The sequence below is a fragment of the Bos javanicus genome, chromosome 8, assembly GCF_032452875.1.
Source record: "Bos javanicus breed banteng chromosome 8, ARS-OSU_banteng_1.0, whole genome shotgun sequence".
Lineage (NCBI taxonomy): Eukaryota > Metazoa > Chordata > Mammalia > Artiodactyla > Bovidae > Bos > Bos javanicus.
Window position 1 is genome coordinate 74,728,582 of NC_083875.1, and position 21,264 is coordinate 74,749,845.

Sequence of the window (21,264 nt, forward strand, 5' to 3'; positions counted from 1 at the left end):
CTCTGCCCCTGCCTGACCCCATAGGTATCTCCCTCTGACTGCTCTGCCTTGAACCACAAACTTACATGAAACCAAAGAAAATGATCACAGGTCCATTGATTTTCATTTCTGCTGCACACTTCAATATCAACCTGAAAAGGTGCCAGGGCTGAGGCAGGGATATGTGGCTCATAATGAACCTCCTGATCCCCTTTCTAAATTCTTTATAAATCCAAGAGCCTGTGTGGCACAATTAAGATTCAATGCAATCAAATAAATAAATATTTTTTAAAATCTAAAAGAATACACAAATAGGTGAAATTTTGCATCGCTACTGAAAACACTAAGCAAGGGTCATACACATAAGGCAGAACCTCTGAGAGATTTCTGGAAACTAGTTTGGTCACCACCAGCCTGAATGAAGGATGGAGTCCTCAGTTTATCTCAAAAAACAGGATGAAGGGAGGACGGATCCCAGTTGCTGCTGGGTGACACCCCCAGAGGCTTGGAATAGTAGATCCTGGAGACCTAGGCAGAATCAGGGTAGCTTTTCAAAGACAAATGTCAACTGCACTTGAGTGTCTAATTAGAGTACTGATGCCGAGGTCCACACAAGATGGGAAATCTCTCAGTTTTCCCATCAAGACCAGCCAACAACTAAAGGGAGGCTCTTGGGACATTGATCCCAGGAAGCCAGTCATGCCACATGGAGGAGAGGCCATTGCACTTACTATGTCAACCAAACAGGACAAGGACTCTTGTCCTCTGCTAGGCAAAAGTGAACACTTGTCCTTCTGTCTCCTCTGCTCCCTATGGATAAACAGATCAAGATTCTGGCAAATGTGAACTACAACAAGGACAATTCTTTTCCTTCACCCATCATGTGCATGTGGAGTGGCTTCAGTCATGTCCGACTCTTTGTGACCCCATGGACTGTAGCCCACCAGGCTCCTCAGTCCATAGGATTCTCCAGGCTAGAATACTGGAGGGGGCTGCCATTTCCTTCAGGGGATCTTCCCAACCCAGGGATTGAACTCTATCTCTTATGTCTCTTGTATTGGCAGGCAGGTTCTTTACCACCAGCACCACCTGAAAGTCCCTTAATCTGGATCTGAAAGGTTTGGACTGGGACCCAACCAATTCCAAACAGAGCCCATTTCAAATGTTATTATTAGGTCACCCTCGTGAGGCTGAACAAAAAGAGAATTACTGTTTATGTGAAAAGATTCAGCTGTTCAGTAGATGAGATTGATTTGAGGAATCAGAGATTCTCAGGCATAAAACTTCACTTTTAAAAAAGTGCAGGGAACAAAATGAAAAGACAACTCTCAGAATGGGAGAAAATATTTGCAAATGAAGCAACCAACATGGGATTAATTGCCAAAATATACAAAGAGCTTGTGCAGCTCAATATCACAAAAACAAACAAATCAATCAAGAAATGGGCAGAAGAAACAAAATAGACATCGCTTCAAAGAAAACAAATCGTTAAAAAGCACAGGAAAAGATGCTCAACATCACTAATTATTAGAGAAATGCAAATCAAAACCACAATAAGGTATCACTTCACATTGGTCAGAAGGGCCACCATCAAAAAATCTACAAATAATAAATGCTAGAGAGGGTGTGGAGAAAAGAGAACCTTCCTACATTGCTGGTGGGAATGTAAAATAGTATAGTCACTATGGAGAACAGAACGGAGGTTCCTTAAAAGCCTGAAAATAGAGTTATCACATGATCCAGCAATCCCACTACTGGGCATATACCCTGAAAAAACCATAACTCAAAAAGGTACATGCACCTCAAAGTTCACTGCAGCGCTATTTACAATATCCAGTTAATAGTCGTTTAGTCGTGTCTGACTCTTTGAGATCCCATGGACTGGAGCTATTTTTGTTTCGTAGATAAGTTCACTGGGACCCTTTTTTTAGATTCCACATATAAGTGATATCACATGATATTTGTCTTTCTCTGACTTAGTATAGCAATCTCTAGGTCTATCCACATTGCTGCAAATGGCATTATTTTGGTCTTTTAATGGCTGTGTAATATTCCATTGTATATATGTACCACATCTTCTTTATCTATTCCTTTGTTGATGGACATATAGGTTGCTTCCACTGAGCAACTAACACTTTATTTCTGGGCTTCCCTGGTGGCGCTGATGGTAAAGAATCTGCCTGCAGTGCAGGAGACCCAGATTCTTGGGATTTCCCAGGGAAGAATAGTGAAGTGGGTTGCCATTCCCTCCTCCAGGGGGATCTTCTCAACCCAGGGATCTCAACCCAAAACCAGAAGACAAAATTAATCCAAGTGTTATAATCAATGAAAATTAGTTAAATTTTTACTAAGAGAATAACATCCAGATTAGACTGGATGTTTTTCACAGACTCTGAAAAATCCATTTGATACAAGATACACAATCTGATATATAAAAATATGGGCAAAGGTATGTTGACAATGCAAACAAAAATATGTTAGAGACTTCAATATTAATTTTTAAAAATGTACATATCAAGGGAAAATAAACAGGACAAAAGCCTCTCTTTAAATGAAGGTATTATTGATTTAATCTTTCTAGTATTAGTCATCTACATCAACATATTTAAAGCAAAACTTGTTAAAAATATAAGAAAGAATTGGAAGAATTATTCACAGTAGCAGTAGGAAGGTTTATCACACCTCTCTTGACTGACAAAGTGAGATAAAGATAATAAATAATGAATAAAGATCTCAAAAACACCACTGTTAACATTAAAATATATCTTATCAACATTCAGTCTATTAAATGTGCTAATTATTGATCATATATCAAATAATCAAAAAAGCTAATACATTTCATAAGCTATAAATTATTGGGTTTACATTCTTTGATCACAATGCAGTAAATCTGAAATTGGTTTTTAAACATAGGGGATAAAAAAACTACCATATGACCTAACAATCCCACTACATTAGGGTACATGTATTGTTATCAATAATAATTGACTGATAATGATACATGTACCTTAATGTTCACTGCAGAACTATTTACAATAGCTAGGAAATGGAAGCAACCTGGATGCCCACTGAGAGATGAATGGATAAAGAAATTGTGGTACATATACACAATGGAATATTACTCAGCCATAAAAACGAACACATTTGAGTCAGTTCTAATGAGGTAGATGAAACTAAAGACTATTATACACAATGAGTATGTCATAAAGAGAAAAACCAATGCATACTAACACACAGATATGGAATCTAGAAAGATGATACTGACGAACCTATTTGCAGAGCAGCAATGGAGGCGCAGAGATAGAGAACAGATCTGTGGACACAGTGGGGGCAGGAGAGAGTGGGACAAATTGAGAGAGCAGCACTGAGATATATACATTACCATATGCAAAACAGATAACCAGTGGGAATTTGCTGTATGACACAAGGAGCTCAAACCCGGTGCTCTGTGATGACCTAGAGGGGTGGGATGGGGTGGGAGGTGGGAAGGAGGTACAAGAGGGAGGGGACATATGTATACTTATGGCTGATTCATGTTGATGTATGGCAGAAACCAACATAATATTGTAAAGCTATTATTCTCCAATTAAAAATAAACTTTAAAAAAAGAAAAAATAATATCCTCCTTAGGTCTATTGTTCAAATAGCCTATAGATTTATATATTTTTATCTTCTAAATAGTTTTTACTTTTTGGAAACATAGAACTCTAGATAATGTTTGTTTTAATATTTTTTGAAAAATAGTGACAATAAATAATATAACAGTTTTGATAATCACAATCACATAAATGAAATTTTGCAATAAAAATGATACAACAACCAAAAAGTAGGGGATAAAAGCACCAATTACTGTTCAAATAACAAGCAACAACAACAATACAAGAAATCCTCTTCAGTTCCTATAAGACTAAAGAGCTACAAACAGAGGGAAAAAAAAACTGGATGAGAGCACTGCCTAGCAAAACATAAGGCAAGAAACTCAAGCTGCAGGGAAGAAAATGAACAACTTTGGTAATTTTTAATCTTAGACGAGAAAAATTAAAATACATGAACCAAACATTCAGCTCGTTAACATAAAAGAACAAAATATAACCAGAAAAACAAAGGAAATGTCTAGAGCTTAAATTAGTGGCCTGGAAAACAGAGAAAAATGATTAATAAATTCAGGATGTGGGTTCTCTGAAAAAAAACTAATGAAATGAACAATCTTTCAAGACATCTCAGTGAAGACAGAAAGTGAGAAAACATAAATAGATGGTGTACAAAATGAGAGAGATTGAAAAGAAATGAAAAGATAACAGAATTTCATGTAGAATTCTGTGCTAAAATGTAGGACCTCAATAAGAAGGAAAATAGAAAAGAAGAAAACAAAGATTATCAAATCTGACAATCAGAATAGACCACTATCCATGGAAGAAATAGAAAACAGTCTCCAAGAGCTGCTTCCATAAAAGGTGCTATACCCAGATGTTTTATGGGCAAGTTCTTTCAGACCTTCAAGGAACACATAATTCTTATGCTATTTAAATTGTTACAGATAGTAGAAAAAAAGGAAAAGTGTCGCAATTCATTTTATAAAGCTAACATAATCTTGAAACCAAAAAAGCAACAAAAACACCACTGTAAAATAAAAAAAATATTCATTTCACATAGAAATATAGATGCAAACCAGAAATAAAATATTTAGTAGAATATAGCAACATAAAAAAGAATAATACCACTGATCAGCTAGAATTTAATCCAAGAATACATGATTGGTTATTATTAGGAAATAAAATTGATCAACTCGATGTCAATGAAAAATATTATATTGATGCCTATTAAAAAGGCAACAGTTGATAAAATTAAAAATTCATTTTGATAAAATTGTTCTATAAACTGTAGAAAAATAATTCCTTGATATGATGAAGGATATTGATCTAAAAACCAACAGTGTCATATCTAATGATGAAATACCCAAAGCAGCATTTCCCAACTTCTTTGTAACAATCATTTTTCAAGAACATGTTAGTAAGTGTGACTAAAAGCAAAGTGCAAACAATAGTCAAAAAATAATTTGGGAAGTAAATGGAGAAATATTATATTTTTTATTGAAGTACTGTTGACTTACAGATGTCATATTTCTTTACAGGAGGTCTCAGTGTGATAAAGATGGTGCCTTTCAAATTGATCTATATATCCAAAAATTATGAATAACATGTGACAGGATTTGTGTGTGTATGTGTGAGAGCATGTATGTGAACATACATGTATGTGAACAGTGGTGTTGGTGGAGTAGGAGATGTAACTGGACAAAATGAGCTCAGAATTTTCCTGGAAGAATGAACGTGCAAAGACAGACAAAATAATGTTGAAAAACAATATTCATCCAGGTGCCTTCACCCCCAAAATATGAAAGTGTATTACGAAACCACAGAAGCTAAAATAATGTAGCACTAATAGCAGAGAGACAGATAAATGTAACAGAAGTGGGAGTTCCAAAATAGATTCAAGATTCTTCCTAATGTAACAAAGGCAGTTTCCCAAAGATGGGAAAGGATAGATTATTCAAAAAGTCTTTCATGAGTATCTAGCTAGGGACTTCCTTGGTGGTCCAGTGGTTAAGACTTCACCTTTGAATGCAGGGGGCGTGGGTTCAATCTGGTCAGGGAGCAATGATCCTACATACCTCAGGGCCAAGAAACCAAAACATAGAAGCAATATTGTAACAAATTCAATAAAGACTTTAAAAATGGTCCACATAAAAATCTTTAAAAAAAAGAATATCTGGCTAGCCATTTCAACATAAATACAGTTAGACATCACTACCAAAATACAAAACTAAATTCCAGGTAGATGACAAATGATGCTCTAAAAGAACTAGGAGAAAATAGAGGTTATCTGAGTTACATGGGGGAAGATCTCTCCAAGGGTCCCCTAGAAGGCACAATCCATGAAGAAACATTAAAATATGAGACTACATAAAAATTTTTAAAGTCTATGTATTTGTAAAAGGACAAAAAGGATAAAATGCAAAAAAAGATAAGAATAGTTGCTAAATATGTATAAAGATTATAAAACTGTTAAATATCCCTCGTCTTTATTCCCTTTTTAGTAAACCTATACCTCTCTCTGCCTGCATGGAGGATGAGGAGTATGTGGTTCAAAGGAGGGTCCCTTTTAGCCAGAAAAAGGAAGGGAAAGCTTTCTGTATCTGCCCTCCACAGGTGGACAGTGGGGGAAGTGGGGAAGGAGGAAGCGAAAAGAGAAAACCTGGGGTTCCCAAACTCCCCTCTTGACAAGCACTGCAGAGGCTGTTAAGACAGAGTTGGAAATGAAGGTGCCTTTTCCCACTCTCCATCCTGGCATCTGGGAGATGACACAAGAGGGCTATTACATCTGCTAAAGTCACAGCCCATGTGGCTGGGTGCAGAAGAGTAGGTGTGGGTTGGCACAAATGTTTGGTGTGGTGTGGAGTGGTATGGTGTGGTGTAGTACGGAGTGGTGTGGTGTGGTATGGTAAGGTGTGGTATGGTCTGGAGTGGTGTGGTGTGGTGAGGTATGGTGAGGTGTGGTGTGAGTGGTGTAAACTTGGAGGAACCCATAGGGCTCTCCATGCCTTCAGACAATGATGAAACATCATTGAGAATTTAGCGCAGGAGCCTGTGAACAGTGACCACTCGGGCTGTTACAGACAAAGTGACTCCTTGGCCAATGGCAATAGAACAAGCATCACCCCAGCCAGGAACCAAATGGAGACAAAAAGATAAACCTATAGTGACTTAAGAGGGCTGGGTCATTAGGTGGGGCAACTGTCCGTGGGTGAGCACCCTCAGACTCATCGGGGACAGCTGTGTGATGGCTAGAGACTGGCACCTGGGGCCAGCCACTAGACTAAAACAACATCCCCAGTGCCAGAAACTAAAAATCACCATGAGAGATCAACCTGCTGCTGCTGCTGCTAAGTCGCTTCAGTTATGTCTGACTCTGTGCGACCCCATAGACGGCAGCCCACCAGGCTTCCCTGTCCCTGGGATTCTCCAGGCAAGAATACTGGAGTGGGTTGCCACTGCCTTCTCCAGAGACATCAACCTAGGACCTGATAATTTCCTATCACCCACTACCCCAATAACCATAATATGTGCCCCTGATTAACAATTTAGCACGCAAACCTGCAATGCTGAGTTATCCAAGAGATGCTGAGTATATAAAGATGCTGCTTAAATGATTGGATTTGACTGAACTTACTGGGTTTAACTAAAAGTGTGTGTGTGTGTGTGTGTGTGTGTGTGTCTGTCCCCTGGGAGTTCATGAAAAAGATCACATCAGTTTTTGAAAAATAAAGAAGCTATATTTTCTCAGCATGTCTGAATACAGCATGAGAAAACTGGCAACTCAAGATATACAGTAATAAGTGATTAATATGATCAATGTATACAATAAACTTACAAATGGAAAAGAAGTAAAACTCAGTGGCTTAACAAAAAAGTGGCCAAAGAGCACAGATGAGCGATTTCACAATACAAAATTGAAATAGAAATGACTGATACGAGGGGAGTGGATTTCAAATATAAAAATATGGGGGGGGGATTTCAAATAGTAAAGAAAAATGCAGTTTCAAGATGAAAAGTCACTATACACATGTCCAGATGGAAAACCAAGTTAAAGGACTAAAAGACAGTAAACCTGTCCAATGGGGAAAATGCCTTAGGAAAAATCCTTCCGCCTGAACCTGCAACCACGAAATAAGAAAACACAGCAATACCTAGGTCACTAAGTGGTGTCTCTTTCGGAGTACTGACTTGCCTGTATACAGTTGGTTTAAAAGAGTCAGTTATTGTTCAAAGCTTTGTTAGAACTCATTGTAGACGTCTTCTGAGCCTGAGGCACATTCTTTGGAATATGATGGTAAATCTCCAATGACAGATTCGTCTTGTGGAAAGAGCCACAATTAATTTAAAGCCAAGTCTGGTTAGACTATTTGTGATCAGGGAAAGCTTTTCTCGTAAATCTGCTCTGAAGGCAATGACACAAGAGGCATTTGAGAACTCTGTGGCAGCTCGCGGAAATAAATATTTTCAACCTCAAGTGAGAAGGATCCTATTTGGCAAGGTATCTCTCACCTGTCCTGGGTCAATGTCTCCCAACTGGTCTAGCCAGTCTTCTTTTTGCTAAGCCTCTGATAACTTAACATATAAACTTGATCATGTCATCCTTGTTCCTGGTCATCTTCAAATAAAAACACAAACTCATAAAAATGACCCTTCAGTCCAGTCTTATCAGAGTCTTTATCCATCTCATTCCCTCCAGTCTCCTTTTAGCCAATTAACAGCTCCTTGGTCTACAGATCTCAGCCCCAAAGATCAAGGTCAAGAGGGTCAAGCTCTCCTTCCCAGCAAGCCTATTCTACCCTCTCGCCCAGGGTCACTCTTATCCACAGTACATGTTTCCGAGGTACCACTCCATCCTCTTCCTTGTACACAATTTTGGCATTTTTATGTGGTTATCTGATTCATGTCTGTCTCCTCATGGAGATTAGAAGCCTGCAGGAAGGCAAACACCGAGGTTGTTTTTACATGGTTACATTTCATAAACCCCAATATATGGGACATTCTCGATAAGTAACTGGAAGATGAATGAGAAATGCTGCCTGATACAGTTGTGAGGAAGATGTACTGGAAGATGGTTGCAATAATCCCCTTATTCCTTTGCAAATCTGCTCTCCCACCAGGAGGTGAGTCTGTTTCCCTCCCCTTGAAGGTATACTGGCCTCGGTGACTTGGTTTTCCTGCAGAATGAGGCAGCAGTGACCCTGGGCCAGGTCTGGGTCTTGTGCTTCAGAAGCCTGGCAGTTTCTGCCCCGATTCTCTTGGAGAGAAGTGCCACACTGCAGGAGAGCTGGCTTCAACTACTGGGGAAAAGCGGCCACCAATTCTAACATCCCAACAGCCCAATAAACTAGACCTTGACTCATAACTGCCCTACAGTCACAAGCCATAGCAGGATTGTTGCCTTAAGTTACTAAATTTTGAGATGATTTGTGGTGCAGCAAGGGGCTTCCCCCATGGCTCAGATGGTAAAGAACCTGTCTGGCAATGTAGGAGATGCAAGAGATGTGGGTTCAATCCCTGGGTCAAGAACATCCCCTAGAGAAGGAAATGATAATCCTTGGAAAAGAAAATAGCAACTCATTCCAGTATTCTTGCCTGGGAAATCCCATGGACAGAGGAGCCTAGGGGCCACAGTCTATGAGGTCACAAAGAGTTGGACACGACTTCACACACACACCTACCTATGTGATGCAGCTGCTGCTGCTTCTAAGTCACTTCAGTCATGTCCGACTCTGTGTGACCCCATAGACGGCAGCCCACCAGGCTCCCCGGTCCCTGGGATTCTCCAGGCAAGAACACTGGAGTGGGTTGCCATTTCCTTCTCCAATGCATGAAAGTGAAAAGTGAAAGAGAAGTTGCTCAGTCATGTCCGACTCTTCGCGATCCCATGGACTGCAGCCCACCAGGCTCCTCGGTCCATGGTATTTTCCAGGCAAGAGTACTGGAGTGGGGTGCCATCGCCTTCTCCAATGTCATTATGTGCACTCACACCTTTTTCTTGTTACTTTTCACACAGCACCATCTGAAACTTGCTATGTATTGTGCAGTTTTTCAGCTCCACTAGGGCAAGGATTTGTCTTTATCTCCAGGGATTCTCTAGCTACCTGGCACATAGGAGATGCTCAATGAAGTTTTGCTGAATGAATAAATGACTATGCCTCACTGCTTCCACCTGGTAATCATCTTGCCTGCATTGCCTTCTCCTGGACACTGCATCTTAAAACATTCTCCCTCCTTACCATGTGCTGTCTTTTTTAAAAAAAATCTATAAACTTTTTCAAAATAAGTTATTTTTTAATTGGCCATACCATGTGGCACGTGAGATCTTAGTTCCCCGACCAGGAATCAAACCCACAGACTCTACAGTGGAAGCATGGCATCTTAACCAGTGGACTGCCAGGGAAGTTGCTGTACTGTTTTTTTTTTTTTTATTTTAAAATAATTCTCAAATAGTAATGTCCATCTGAAGCATGGCTCAGCCAGTGCTCTCTCCTTTCATTCAGAGATAATGGCAATGGCTCAGTGCAATAATAATACTTATTTTGAATGTAAATCAGATGTGTTCAGAGTTCTGATGCGTATAACCAAGTGTTCAGTAAATGCTTCCCCCCTCATCCCCTTCTCTCTGATGCTTTCTTTTGCCCAGACCTCCAAAGGCATCCACTCTTCATGGCAACATCCCACATCAACATATGTCAGTAATGATCCGTGAAACATATGAATTCAGATAAGATGAACATTTATTGCCATTTGCTCTGTGCTAGGTGCTATACTAGGCAGCTGACCCATATAACATCCCATATTTTATGAAAAAAGAAAGCCTAGGTTGAAATCTCAGGTCAATACTTTCTCCATCCAGCACACTGCCTTTGGTACCAGTTGGCTCTAGACAAAAGAATGTAATAGGCAAAGATGAAACACACACTCCAGGTCCCAGGGTTCCTTGAGGCACAGTTTATACCCTTCCTTCTTTCATATGTTGAAGGCTGCTGCTGCTGCTAAGTCACTTCAGTCATGTCTGACTCTGTGCGACCCCATAGAAAGAAGCCCACCAGGCTCCCCCGTCCCTGGGATTCTCCAGGCAAGAACACTGGAGTGGGTTGCCATTTCCTTCTCCAATGCATGAAAGTGAAAAGTGAAAGTTAAGTCACTCAGTCGTGTCCAACTCTTTGCGACACCATGGACTGCAGCCTACCAGGCTCCTCCATCCATGGGATTTTCCAGGCAAGAGTACTGGAGTTGGGTGCCATCGCCTTCTCTGATGTTGAAGGCTAACAACTTCAAATTCTTTTTATTTAGCTTCATGATCAAAACTTGTTTTCTAAGAACATTCACTCACTCTAGGACTTCCCTGGTGGTTCAGTGGCTAGGAATCCGCCTGCCAATGCATGGGACATGGGTTCAATCCCTGGTCCAGGAAGATCCCACATGCCTTGGAGCAACTGAGCCCTTTCTCTAGACCCCACGAGCTGCAACTACTGAAGACCGTGTGCCCTAGAGCCCATGCTCCACAACAAGAGAAGCCAATGCAAAGGGAAGCCCGCTTACTGGAACTAGAGAAAGCCCCTGCACAGCAGAAAAGACCACGCACAACCAAAAATAATAAAAATAAATAAGCAAAAATAAAATTTAAAAAATTCACTCTCGGGTATAAATGACTGATCATTACATCAAGTGTAATCTCCCTCCCCTGAAGGGGTCCTCAATTTCAGGCAAATATTTAGGATATGGGAAGAAGACAAGGCTAGCAAGACTTAGACTTGAAGGCAGAAAAGTCAGATTTCTACCTGTAATCAGGCTATTCAGCCCGGCAACCAACCCAGCCCTGGTCGGGAAGAACTGGGGAGAGAGTTAAGTGTGGAATCTGTGGGGAGACAGAACCTTCTCACAAATCCAGAGGGGCCTTCAGCAATGAGATGGGAGGCCCCCCTCACCTGATTATCCTGCACACATGGGTGCTTCACCCTCAGCTTTGCACAGTACATCCACCCCTGCTTTGATTTTAGTTTCTAAGCCCTCTGTCCTCTGGCAGCTGAGGGCAAACCCATAAGCTCTCTTCCCAAGAGACTACTTGTCCTACTTAAGAGCTCATGTCCCTTGGGTATAATAATATAATGGCATATTTATTCTTCTCTCCACATTTTGCATGAAAAATGTACTTAAGATAGTTACTAAAAACAAACAACGTCTCACTGATGGCTCATGAGATGCAGTGCAGTCTTCAAGTCCCTGCTAAGTCAACTGCGAGACATCTAGATGCTTCTGTAGTGATTTCCAGACATCATTCACTATTCTATTCTTTAGCATTTCTAATATCACTTTGAGGACCAATCTCATAGATTTGTGATCATGGTTTTCAATTTGTCTCCTTAACTAGACTGTGAGACCCTTGAGGGCAGAGTCTGTGCTTTGGTCAACTTTTTGTTCTAACACCGTGCCTGGCACTTATTATACAGCCAATCACTCTGGGAAGAAACAATGTCTTATTTGTTTGGTGTCAAAAAGAAACTGTGGACCATAGATTTGGAAGGTTTAGTGATCTTGTGCCCATTTTCGGTTATTCCCTGGTGGCTCAGAGGTTAAAGCGTCTGCCTGCAATGCAGGAGATGTGGGTTCGATCCCTGGTTTGAGAAGGTCCCCTGGAGAAGGAAATGGCAATCCACTCCAGTATTCTTGCCTGGAGAATCCTATGGACGGAGGAGTGCCCATTTTCACTTCAACATTACCAGCTTCCCAAGACAGCAGATACACAAGAGAAGCTCTGATAAGACCAGAGTCTCCTTTCCCCTAGATGGACTCAAGATCCAGTCTATCATGCTCATCTTCTTGGATAGCTAAGCCACCACTGGAAGTCCCAAACTCCCAGTCACCCATCCTTATCTGAGCTGTTCCCACCATGTGGCTCTGTATGACCCTTAATCCAATTTAGGAGCCTCAGGAGATGTGGTTCGATCATTGGGTCGAGAAGATCCCCTGAAAGAGGAAATGTCAACTCACTCCAGTATTCTTTCCTGGATGATCCCATGGACAGAGGAGCCTAATGGGCCACAGTCTACGGAGCCACAAAGAGTCAGACATGACTGAGTGAGTGCATAAACAGCACAATCTGATCTAGCCTATGTTCCTTCACAGTCTCCCCTTCTTTACTTCAGCCCCTAGATAAAATCAGTCATCAGCAACATTCCCTATCATTCCCAGCCTCGTAGCTGTGAGAGACCAGCATTCAGCCTTCTTGATTAGTCTTCCTTTAAATAAATGACCTTAAGTCTCAAACATGTCCTCAGGACCTCCTGGCAACTCTAGAAAATTTCCATAATCTATTTACTCTCTCAACTCAAAGACTGATCTTTCACATTTTCTTTTACTCCTCAAACTACCATCACTTCCTATTCCTTCCTCGCTCTTAGTTGATGATCTTAATTACGTTTTTTCTTTCCAACTCAATTTATTGAAAATAGGGAATAGAGATGCCACAGGACATTTTCATAAACACTTAGATATTTGGTTCATTTCTTTTTCATGATGAGCAGAATTATACAGAAGGGAACCCAAAGCAAGAGAAATTAAGCTGATGTGTACTTTTATCTGACTACAATTTGCTCCTGATGTATAAAGCAAGCCAGGCTGAAGCCATCAGCATTACCTATATCTAAAATTTAACTCTAACAATGATGCTGTTTGCTTGGTAGGAACATTTGCTTTCTAAAAACGAATGTTTTCTATTCTCTTAGTCATTCTGAAATTAAAATCAGCTTAGTTTTAAAAATACATAAATTTCATCAAACTTTGAGATGACCATGAGTCTTATTTCATGGAGAACATGCATGTATTTGGAAGTGATCTTGACCTTTCCCCTCCTTACCTACTGCCTCTGTGCCCATAGACTCTGGCTTCCCCATCATTTTCAAACCCTCTTGTCTCCTCCCTTGCCTGTACCATCAGGATCTCTCTAGGCCATCATTTCCATTAGAAAATAAACATGATATCCTATCTCCCACCTTTGAAAATTTTCTCTAGATCCTTATAGCTACACTGCCTTTCCCTGTCCCACAGTCTAGCAAAACCCTTTCACTTCACCTTTCAGTCTCTCAAAAAAGTGCACAATCAGGCTTTCATCTCCATCACTCCACTGAAACTACTGTCCTCAAAGAAAGTGTTAGTTGCTCAGTTATGTCCAACTCTTTGCGACCCAAGGGACTGTAGCCTGCCAGGCTCCTCTGTCCGTGGGATTCTCCAGGCAAGAATACTGGAGTGGGTTGCCATTTCCTTCAGGACTTCCTCATATCACCAAAGACCTCTACAAGGCCAAGTCCATGGTGGGTTCCCAGTCCTCCTCTGACTTGGTCTAGCAACTGCATGTGACAGCTGATGACTCCTGCCTTCATGAAACATCTCCATTCAGTTTCCGGGACATCACCTTCTTCTACTTCCCTGGCCACTCCTTCTCAGTTTCTTTTGCTGATCATTTCTCTTCCTTTTCCTGACTCTCAAATATCAGGATCCAAGGCTCAGTCTTCATCTCTCGTTCCTCTCCACACTTTCTCACTTGCATATCTTTCCATTTCTGTGGAAATATGTGGATGTGTCCCAAGTTTGTATCATAAACTTGGATAAACATAAACAGCTTCCTCTCTTAGCTCCAAATACATGCATGTAACTGCCTACTTGACATATCTACTCGTGCATCTAATAGACACTTCTCAGCATGGACTGTATAAAATAAGCACTGTGCTTCATATTCCTGCCAACCCCTTACCACCCCATCATTCTTTAGTTTCTCCAGTATCAGGAAATACTACTATTTACCCAGTTTTTAGGGCCTAAAACCCAAAAGTTATCTCTACTCCTCTCTTTTTTTTATATGCTATGTCCAAACTTGTCAGTTGTACCTCTGAAATAAGTGCCTATTGGGAGTACGTCAAGGCTGTATATTGTCACCCTGCTTATTTAACTTATATGCAGAGTACATCATGAGAAACGCTGGGCTGGAAGAAGCACAAGCTGGAATCAAGATTGCTGGGAGAAATATCAACAACCTCGGATATGCAGATGACACCACCCTTATGGCAGAAAGTGAAGAGGAGCTAAAGAGCCTCTTGATGAAAGAGGAGAGTGAAAAAGTTGGCTTAAAGCTCAACATTTAGAAAACTAAGATCATGGCATCTGGTCCCGTTGCTTCATGGCAAATACATGGGGAAACAGTGGAAACAGTGGCTGACTTTATTTTTTTGAGCTCCCAAATCACTGCAGATGGTGGTTGCAGCCATGAAATTAAAAGACACTCACTCCTTGGAAGGAAAGTTATGACCAACCTAGACAACATATTAAAAAAGCAGAGACATTACTTTGTCAACAAAGGTCCGTCTAGTCAAGGCTATGGTTTTTCCAATAGTCATGTATGGATGTGAGAGTTGAACTATAAAGAAAGCTGAGCGCCGAAGAATTGATGCTTTTGAACTGTGGTGTTGGAGGGGACTCTTGAGAGTCCCTTGCACTGCAAGGATATCCAACCAGTCCATCCTAAAGGAGATCAGTCCTGGATGTTCATTGGAAGGACTGATGTTGAAGCTGAAACTCCAATACTTTGGCCACATGATGCAAAGAGCTGATTCATTTGAAAAGACCCTGATGCTGGAAAAGATTGAGGGCAGGAGGAGAAGGGGATGACAGAGGATGAGATGGTTGAATGGCATCATTGACTCAATGGACATGAGTTTGGGAGTTGGTGATGGACAGGGAGGCCTGGTCTGCTACGGTTCATGGGGTTGAAAAGAGTCGGATATGACTGACCAACTGAACTGAACTGGGATCACTTTGAACCACGCCCACCTATCTTACCTGAGTACAGGGCTTCCCCACTTTTCCCCCCTTGATGTCTCCAACAGTCTCCTAAGTGGTCTCCCTGTTTCAACTCTTATCTGGGAAACAGCCCTCACTCCTCCCAGTAGCCAGAACCATCCTTTCAAAATATAAGACCAGCCACTCAGGTGCTAAAGCTCCTCTGATTGGATGACTTCCCATCACAATTAGAATAATATGCAAATTCTACTTTGGCCTAAAAGACAGGTCAGGTTCCTTGCCAGCTCTGTACTGGGTATTGACTCTGCCCAGAAAACTCTTCCTCCTAGAATTTGCAAAGCTTGCTCCTCACTTCAGTCAGGTCTCTGCTCAAATATCACCTCTTCAGAGAGGAGTTTCCATGCCATTCACCACATTGTCATCCCAGTCTCTATCTTATTATCCTGTTTACTTTTAAAATGGTGCTTGTTAATCCTTGACTTTTAAAGGTATATTTATTTGTTTTTGTCTATTTCCCCCCAAAGATTGCAAACATCTCAGTGCAAGGACTTTTCTGCCTTGTTCACCCTAAGTGTCTAGAACAAGTGCTTAATAAATACAGTACTTGACAGGTGAACAGATGCATAACTAAATGTGCAAACTTCAAGAGGAAGTGGGATGCAGATGATAGGTAAGGAGGCAATGGCTCAGGTAAAGAAGGTTGTATAAATACAATCAAAGCTGTGATGTCATTCTAGAAGCAGAGAATGCAATAATGATGAAAGGCCAGAGAATGGACTTGGAAGGGCCTCTCAAGCAGCTGTGTTGGGTAGAAATTTCTGCAATGATGGAAATACTCTATATCTCTGCTGTTCAAAGCAGTAGCCACTGGCCACATGTGGTTGCCGAACACCTGAAATGGTCCAGTGGGACTAAGCAATTGAATACTAATTTTCTTTAATTTTAACTTACATTCAATAGACACATGGGGCTAGTGGTTATGACAGTAGACAGCAAAGCTTTAGAACCTGAAGAATTCCTTCCCCTGACTTGTGATTTTGGAATAATAACATATACCTCACTTAGTTATTGAGAGGACTAATGATATCAAATTGTCAATGTCTGAAACATAGTTAGTCCTCAAAAAATAATAGTGGCAATGACCACTCAGTGTTGCCAATAAAAGGACTTTCAGTACATGCCATGTAAATTGACCCTAAAGTACAGAAAGACTTTTATGACTTTTTATTGTAATTTTTTGTTCGCTTGAGCTACTGGATAACCAATGTGTGTGGGTCTACATTTGAGCTCACAAACTAAAAATAGTAAACAACCATTCTGGGGTGTCAGGAAGGCCTTCCAGAGGTAAATGATGAATCCAAGTGCATCAGCTTGCTGACACTTATAATGAACTAATTAGTTCTGACAACAGCTCATTCAGCATTTGTGAAAATTGGATCTGTAACATTACTGTTTGCTTTAATACTTAGCATTAAAATAAAGGGGAATGTATTTACTTATTGGAAATAGTATATTGAATTCTTTAAAGGTTAAACTGTTTTGGAGATATATTTTTTTCTTGCCAGTAGCTCGTTATAGTTTCTTCCACACAGAATCCAGAAAACAAAATGAACACAGATATAGAACATAAGCAGACCATTTTCACTAACCCTTAGGAATAATCTAATCTAATAATCAAATTGCACAAGTTTGTTCAGGATAAGCATCGTGCTTATTTTTAGGCCAAGAGAATTTGCAGTCCACAGCAGCAGAGATGAAAGTGACATTCCATTGCCCCTGCCTAAGTGCCTGGTGGAGGAGACTCAGAGACTTGAAATCCAAGGATGGATGTTTTTAAGTTAAACACAGGCTTAAAAGCATTAACAGAAGTTGATATTAAGAAGACCAATTAATCTGCATCGGTGGGAAACCACTTTGCAGTAGTCGAAAAAGTGCCCTAGGACTGAATATAAGTGAGATTGGAGCAGAAAGGGAATGAAAATTTACTTTTCTACAGGGAAGTCTTTCCTAACTGCCCTTCTAGCGTTGCCGTTTGAAATGCAGATCCTTTCTCGTCCACCCATGACTGTGAGTCTAGGATAGCAGAAGGGGAAGAGCTGATGTAAAGACTTACCAATGGGCATCACTAAGAAAAAAGGCAGCCAGCAGAGGACGAAGCAGCCGACCACGATGCCCAGCGTTTTGGCCGCTTTCTTCTCGCGGGAAAATTTGAGCAGTCTCACGGAGAAGTGCGTCTTGTTCTTGGCGCTGGTCACCCCGCTGCCTCCTACCTGGGCGTTTTTGCGATGGATGCGGAGCGTCACCTGCTCCGAGTCTGACTTGTCGGTCTTAAGGCCCGACTTGAGGCCCCGGCTCTCCCTCTTGGCCACGACGTAGACCCGGCAGTACATGACCAGGATGATGGTCAGCGGCACGTAGAAGGAGCCCAGAGCCGAGAAGAGCACGTAGCCCGGCTCCTCGTTGATCTGGCAGATGGTCTCGTCCTCCGGGGCCGGCTGCCTCCAGCCGAAGAGGGGCCCGATGGAGATGACCAAAGAGAGCGCCCAGACGCAGAGCAGGGCCATGAGGCCCCTCTTCTGGGTGACGATGGTGGGGTAGCGCAGAGGATAGCTCACGCCGATGTAGCGGTCGATGGAGATGATGCAGAGTCCCATGATGGAAGCCGTGCAGCACAGGACGTCCACCGCCGCCCAGACATTGCAGAAGACCCTGCCGAAGGCCCAGTAGCCCAAGATCTCGAAGATAGCGGAGAAGGGCAGCACCGTGGAAGTGAGGAGAAGGTCGGCCACCGCCAGGTTGACGATGTAGTAGTGTGTGACCGAGTGCAGGTGCCGGTGGCAGGCCACGGAAAGGATCACGAGGATGTTCCCCAGTACCCCGAAAAGGATGAGGCCCCCCAAGATCACCCCGAGCAGAATGGCCTTGGAAATGTTCACCGGTGGCGGCGGGTGGGTGCAGTTGGAGCTGTCGGAGGCATTTCCGGAGAGAAACACCATGGTCCCAGCCCCCCGGGGCCGGGGCCGGCAAAGTCCGGCTCTTGAGGGCCACCCCTCGGCGGGTGAGGAGGAGGGGAGCGAGGGAGCGGGGAGTCAAAAGCTCTCGGCTCCCAGGAGCCTTGTCTGCTGGGGTTGTCTGGGGGTAAGAGAGAACGTGCAGGGAGGAAGCAACCCCGGCCAGCCCGGGAAACCCTCAGTAGGCCATGCAAAGGGGTAGGGCTTTAAAGGCGACATGGCCAGGGGCTCGCGGAGCTGCCAGCCGACCCTCTCCACCCGTAGCGCTGGCCCGGGGCCCCAGCTCCCTCCCTATCCGAGCCTTAGCATGGAACTCTGGGAGACGTGATGCAAAATGCAATCCCAGAGTTATGGGAGTCCCCTTTCCTGCACTGTCCGCTCCGTCCGGGTGAGAAGTTTGAGCATTCTGCACATAATTGGAATTCAAAACTTCAGTCTTCCCCAACAAACCACAAGCAAGTACTGGTCTGCCGTCGACTCTCAAAGGCGGGGACCGTTGGCATCTGGGCGCTTCTCCCCGCCCGCAGTTACACTCGGTGTGGCTGGATTCATGATAGATCGCGCAGGCCAAGGGGAAACGCGGATGTGAAATGTTCACCAAGCGCGAGATGGCTGCGGAGCGTAGTTTGCCAGCGTTGTCCTGAAAGAGCGCAAAGAAATGCAGAGTCTAAACCGGCCGCCGCGGGGAGCGAGGCCGTGCTAGACGCGGGGTCTGACCCGGCCGGGAGTCCCGCAGACTCTGAGATCCCGACCCGTCCTGCCGCAGCCCAGCGCGCGGGAGGGGACCGCTAGCTGTGCCCAACCTCTGGGCACCTGCCCTGGCGCGCTCCTCCTCGCGGCCTCTGGCGGTTTTCAAGGACCGAGGCAAACACACCCCAAGCTCTAGCACGGCCGGCGTGAAATTAAAATCTGAAATTTAATTAATTTAAATCTAGCTTGAAATTAAAATCTAGCCCGAGTGGCGCGATTTGAGGCTGAAGGGTTTGCCGCGCCGAGCCAAGCTGGTGGAAACCCGGAGGATCTACCCGGTGGCCACTTGCACAGGTTGCTTCGCAGTCACCTGGAGGGGGCGGCCTGGGAGAGGGAGTCGCCGAGACCCGGGGACCGCAGAGGCAGTGCCACGCGCACGCTCACGCCAGAGGAATTCACACTTGAGTGTGCGGAGCGCGCCGGTCTGTCGACCAGCCAAGCCAGCCTGAAAGCCGGGTCCGAAGCAAAGCCCTCGGGACACAACGAGGGCTGAACCCGACTCTAGGAAAGGTCCGAGAGTCCTTTCCGAGTCACAGGATCAGGGGTCCCGGAGGACTCGAGCCTCTAGCCACGCCCAGGAGGGCCCTGGGGGTTCCGGGGAGGAGTGGGAGCAGGGAGCATCGCTAAGCCTAAGGGGCTTTGCTGGCGGCAGTCACTGCGGATTTTGTAGGCGTAAAAATCAAGCCGGCGGCCAGGGGACGCCTCGTATTTATTTTCCGAGCCGAGGGCCACCGTCTGCGTAAGAAAGGTAGATTTCCATAGCTGCGAGCGGACCACAGGGACTCCGGTGGGAATGCGGGGGAGTGGGGACCCACTTTGCGGCTGGGCCCCGAGGCGGGATTCCCTCGGCAAAGGCTTCTGTGAAAATCTCAAGTTCTAGAGCTCACAGGTGATAACAGAACGCAAGCAACTGCAGAAACCCGTTTCCCCTTACCGCGGAGAGATAAATACGCTGTTAAAAACACACTTGTTAACTAGGAGATAAGTTCCCAGAATACAAGAGGGAAACGCGGTGGGGTGGGGAAGAGGGGTGAAAGACGGAGCAGGAGCTTGGGGAAAGTGGGAGTAGGGTCTCGCCTGGAGGCCCCGGGAGGTTTGCCCTCACCCGCCCTGCCCTGCAGCGCACTCACCTGGAGCGCGGATGCAGAGCCACTGGTGCGCGCGCGCCGCGAGAAGTGGAGCGGCCCGCGGTCCCCCGAGCAACTCCGCCGCCGCCTCCCTGCGGGGAGAGGGGACTGTCTCTCCCACCAAACAGTTCCCGGTCGTTTTGCACCCGCTGACTCACCCCTCTACCAGAGACGTCTTTAAGATCCTGGCTCACAGACGCTTTACCTGGAAATTTTAACAATAAAGAAAACAGAAAAAGAAAAAAAAAATACAGTCAAGCAATAACTCCACCTTCGCCCTTTTAATATTCAGCTCCCCTACATCAGCAAAGACTGGCAAGGAACTTTGCGGCTCTCGCTGACGTAACACAGTCAGTAGCCCCGGCTAGTACCGTAATCTCCTGCTGTTACCGTATTACTCGGCGGTAATAGGCCCTATGCGCCCACTAAATTTTGTTTGGTTTTGTTTTATTTTTTAATTTTTGGCTTTTGCCTTTTTACTTTGAGTGAATTAGGTTCTCGCTCTACTTTAAGAAAGTGTGTGAGAGGAGAGGAGGAAGCGGGGAGAAGGAATTTTTTCATTTGTAGTAAATAACTTCTTTACATGCTCTGATTTTAAAAATAAAGAAAAATAGACATTTGCCAGACAAGTATTACAGTGCGTATGATGTGTTCAAAGAAATGCCCAGTAGATTTACTTTTGAACAGCTTGATTCAATTAGCACTTGGACTAGGTTCTGTTAAAATAGAAAAGAAGCATATTGTTATGCCAAATATGCAGGTGAATTATATTATTTGCAGATGTTTTAAGAAGAATGTAAAATCAGATAAATTTCAATAAATCTGATTGCAATAAAATTATAATTCTAGAAGAATAAAATGAGCATATCTAAACCTTTTGAAATATGATTCACTTCTCATTTCTGCAGACAAATGGATTAAGAAAGCATGTTGGTTCCACTGCAGTTTCTTACACAGCTTAGTGTTTTTAAAGTGCCATTTATTATTTTCCAGTTTCCATAAGAAAAT

At 43.3% G+C, this 21,264-nt stretch overlaps 1 protein-coding gene across 4 annotated transcripts in view; it reads right to left on the reverse strand.

Annotated features, from left to right (window-relative positions):
* ADRA1A (adrenoceptor alpha 1A) overlaps positions 1-20,778 on the reverse strand; it is a 123,712-nt gene extending 102,934 nt beyond the window's left edge. For all 4 annotated transcript variants that reach the window (XR_009738121.1, XM_061425894.1, XM_061425893.1 and 1 more), the window contains exons 1-2: positions 20,260-20,778; positions 17,482-19,019 (exon numbers count right to left, since the gene is read on the reverse strand). Coding sequence is in view for 3 of the 4 variants with exons in the window: in XM_061425894.1 (XP_061281878.1) it covers positions 17,482-18,364 (883 nt within the window). In the remaining variant the exon portion in view is untranslated. The remainder of the gene's footprint in view (positions 1-17,481; positions 19,020-20,259) is intronic.
* Positions 20,779-21,264: the final 486 nt, after the last annotated feature.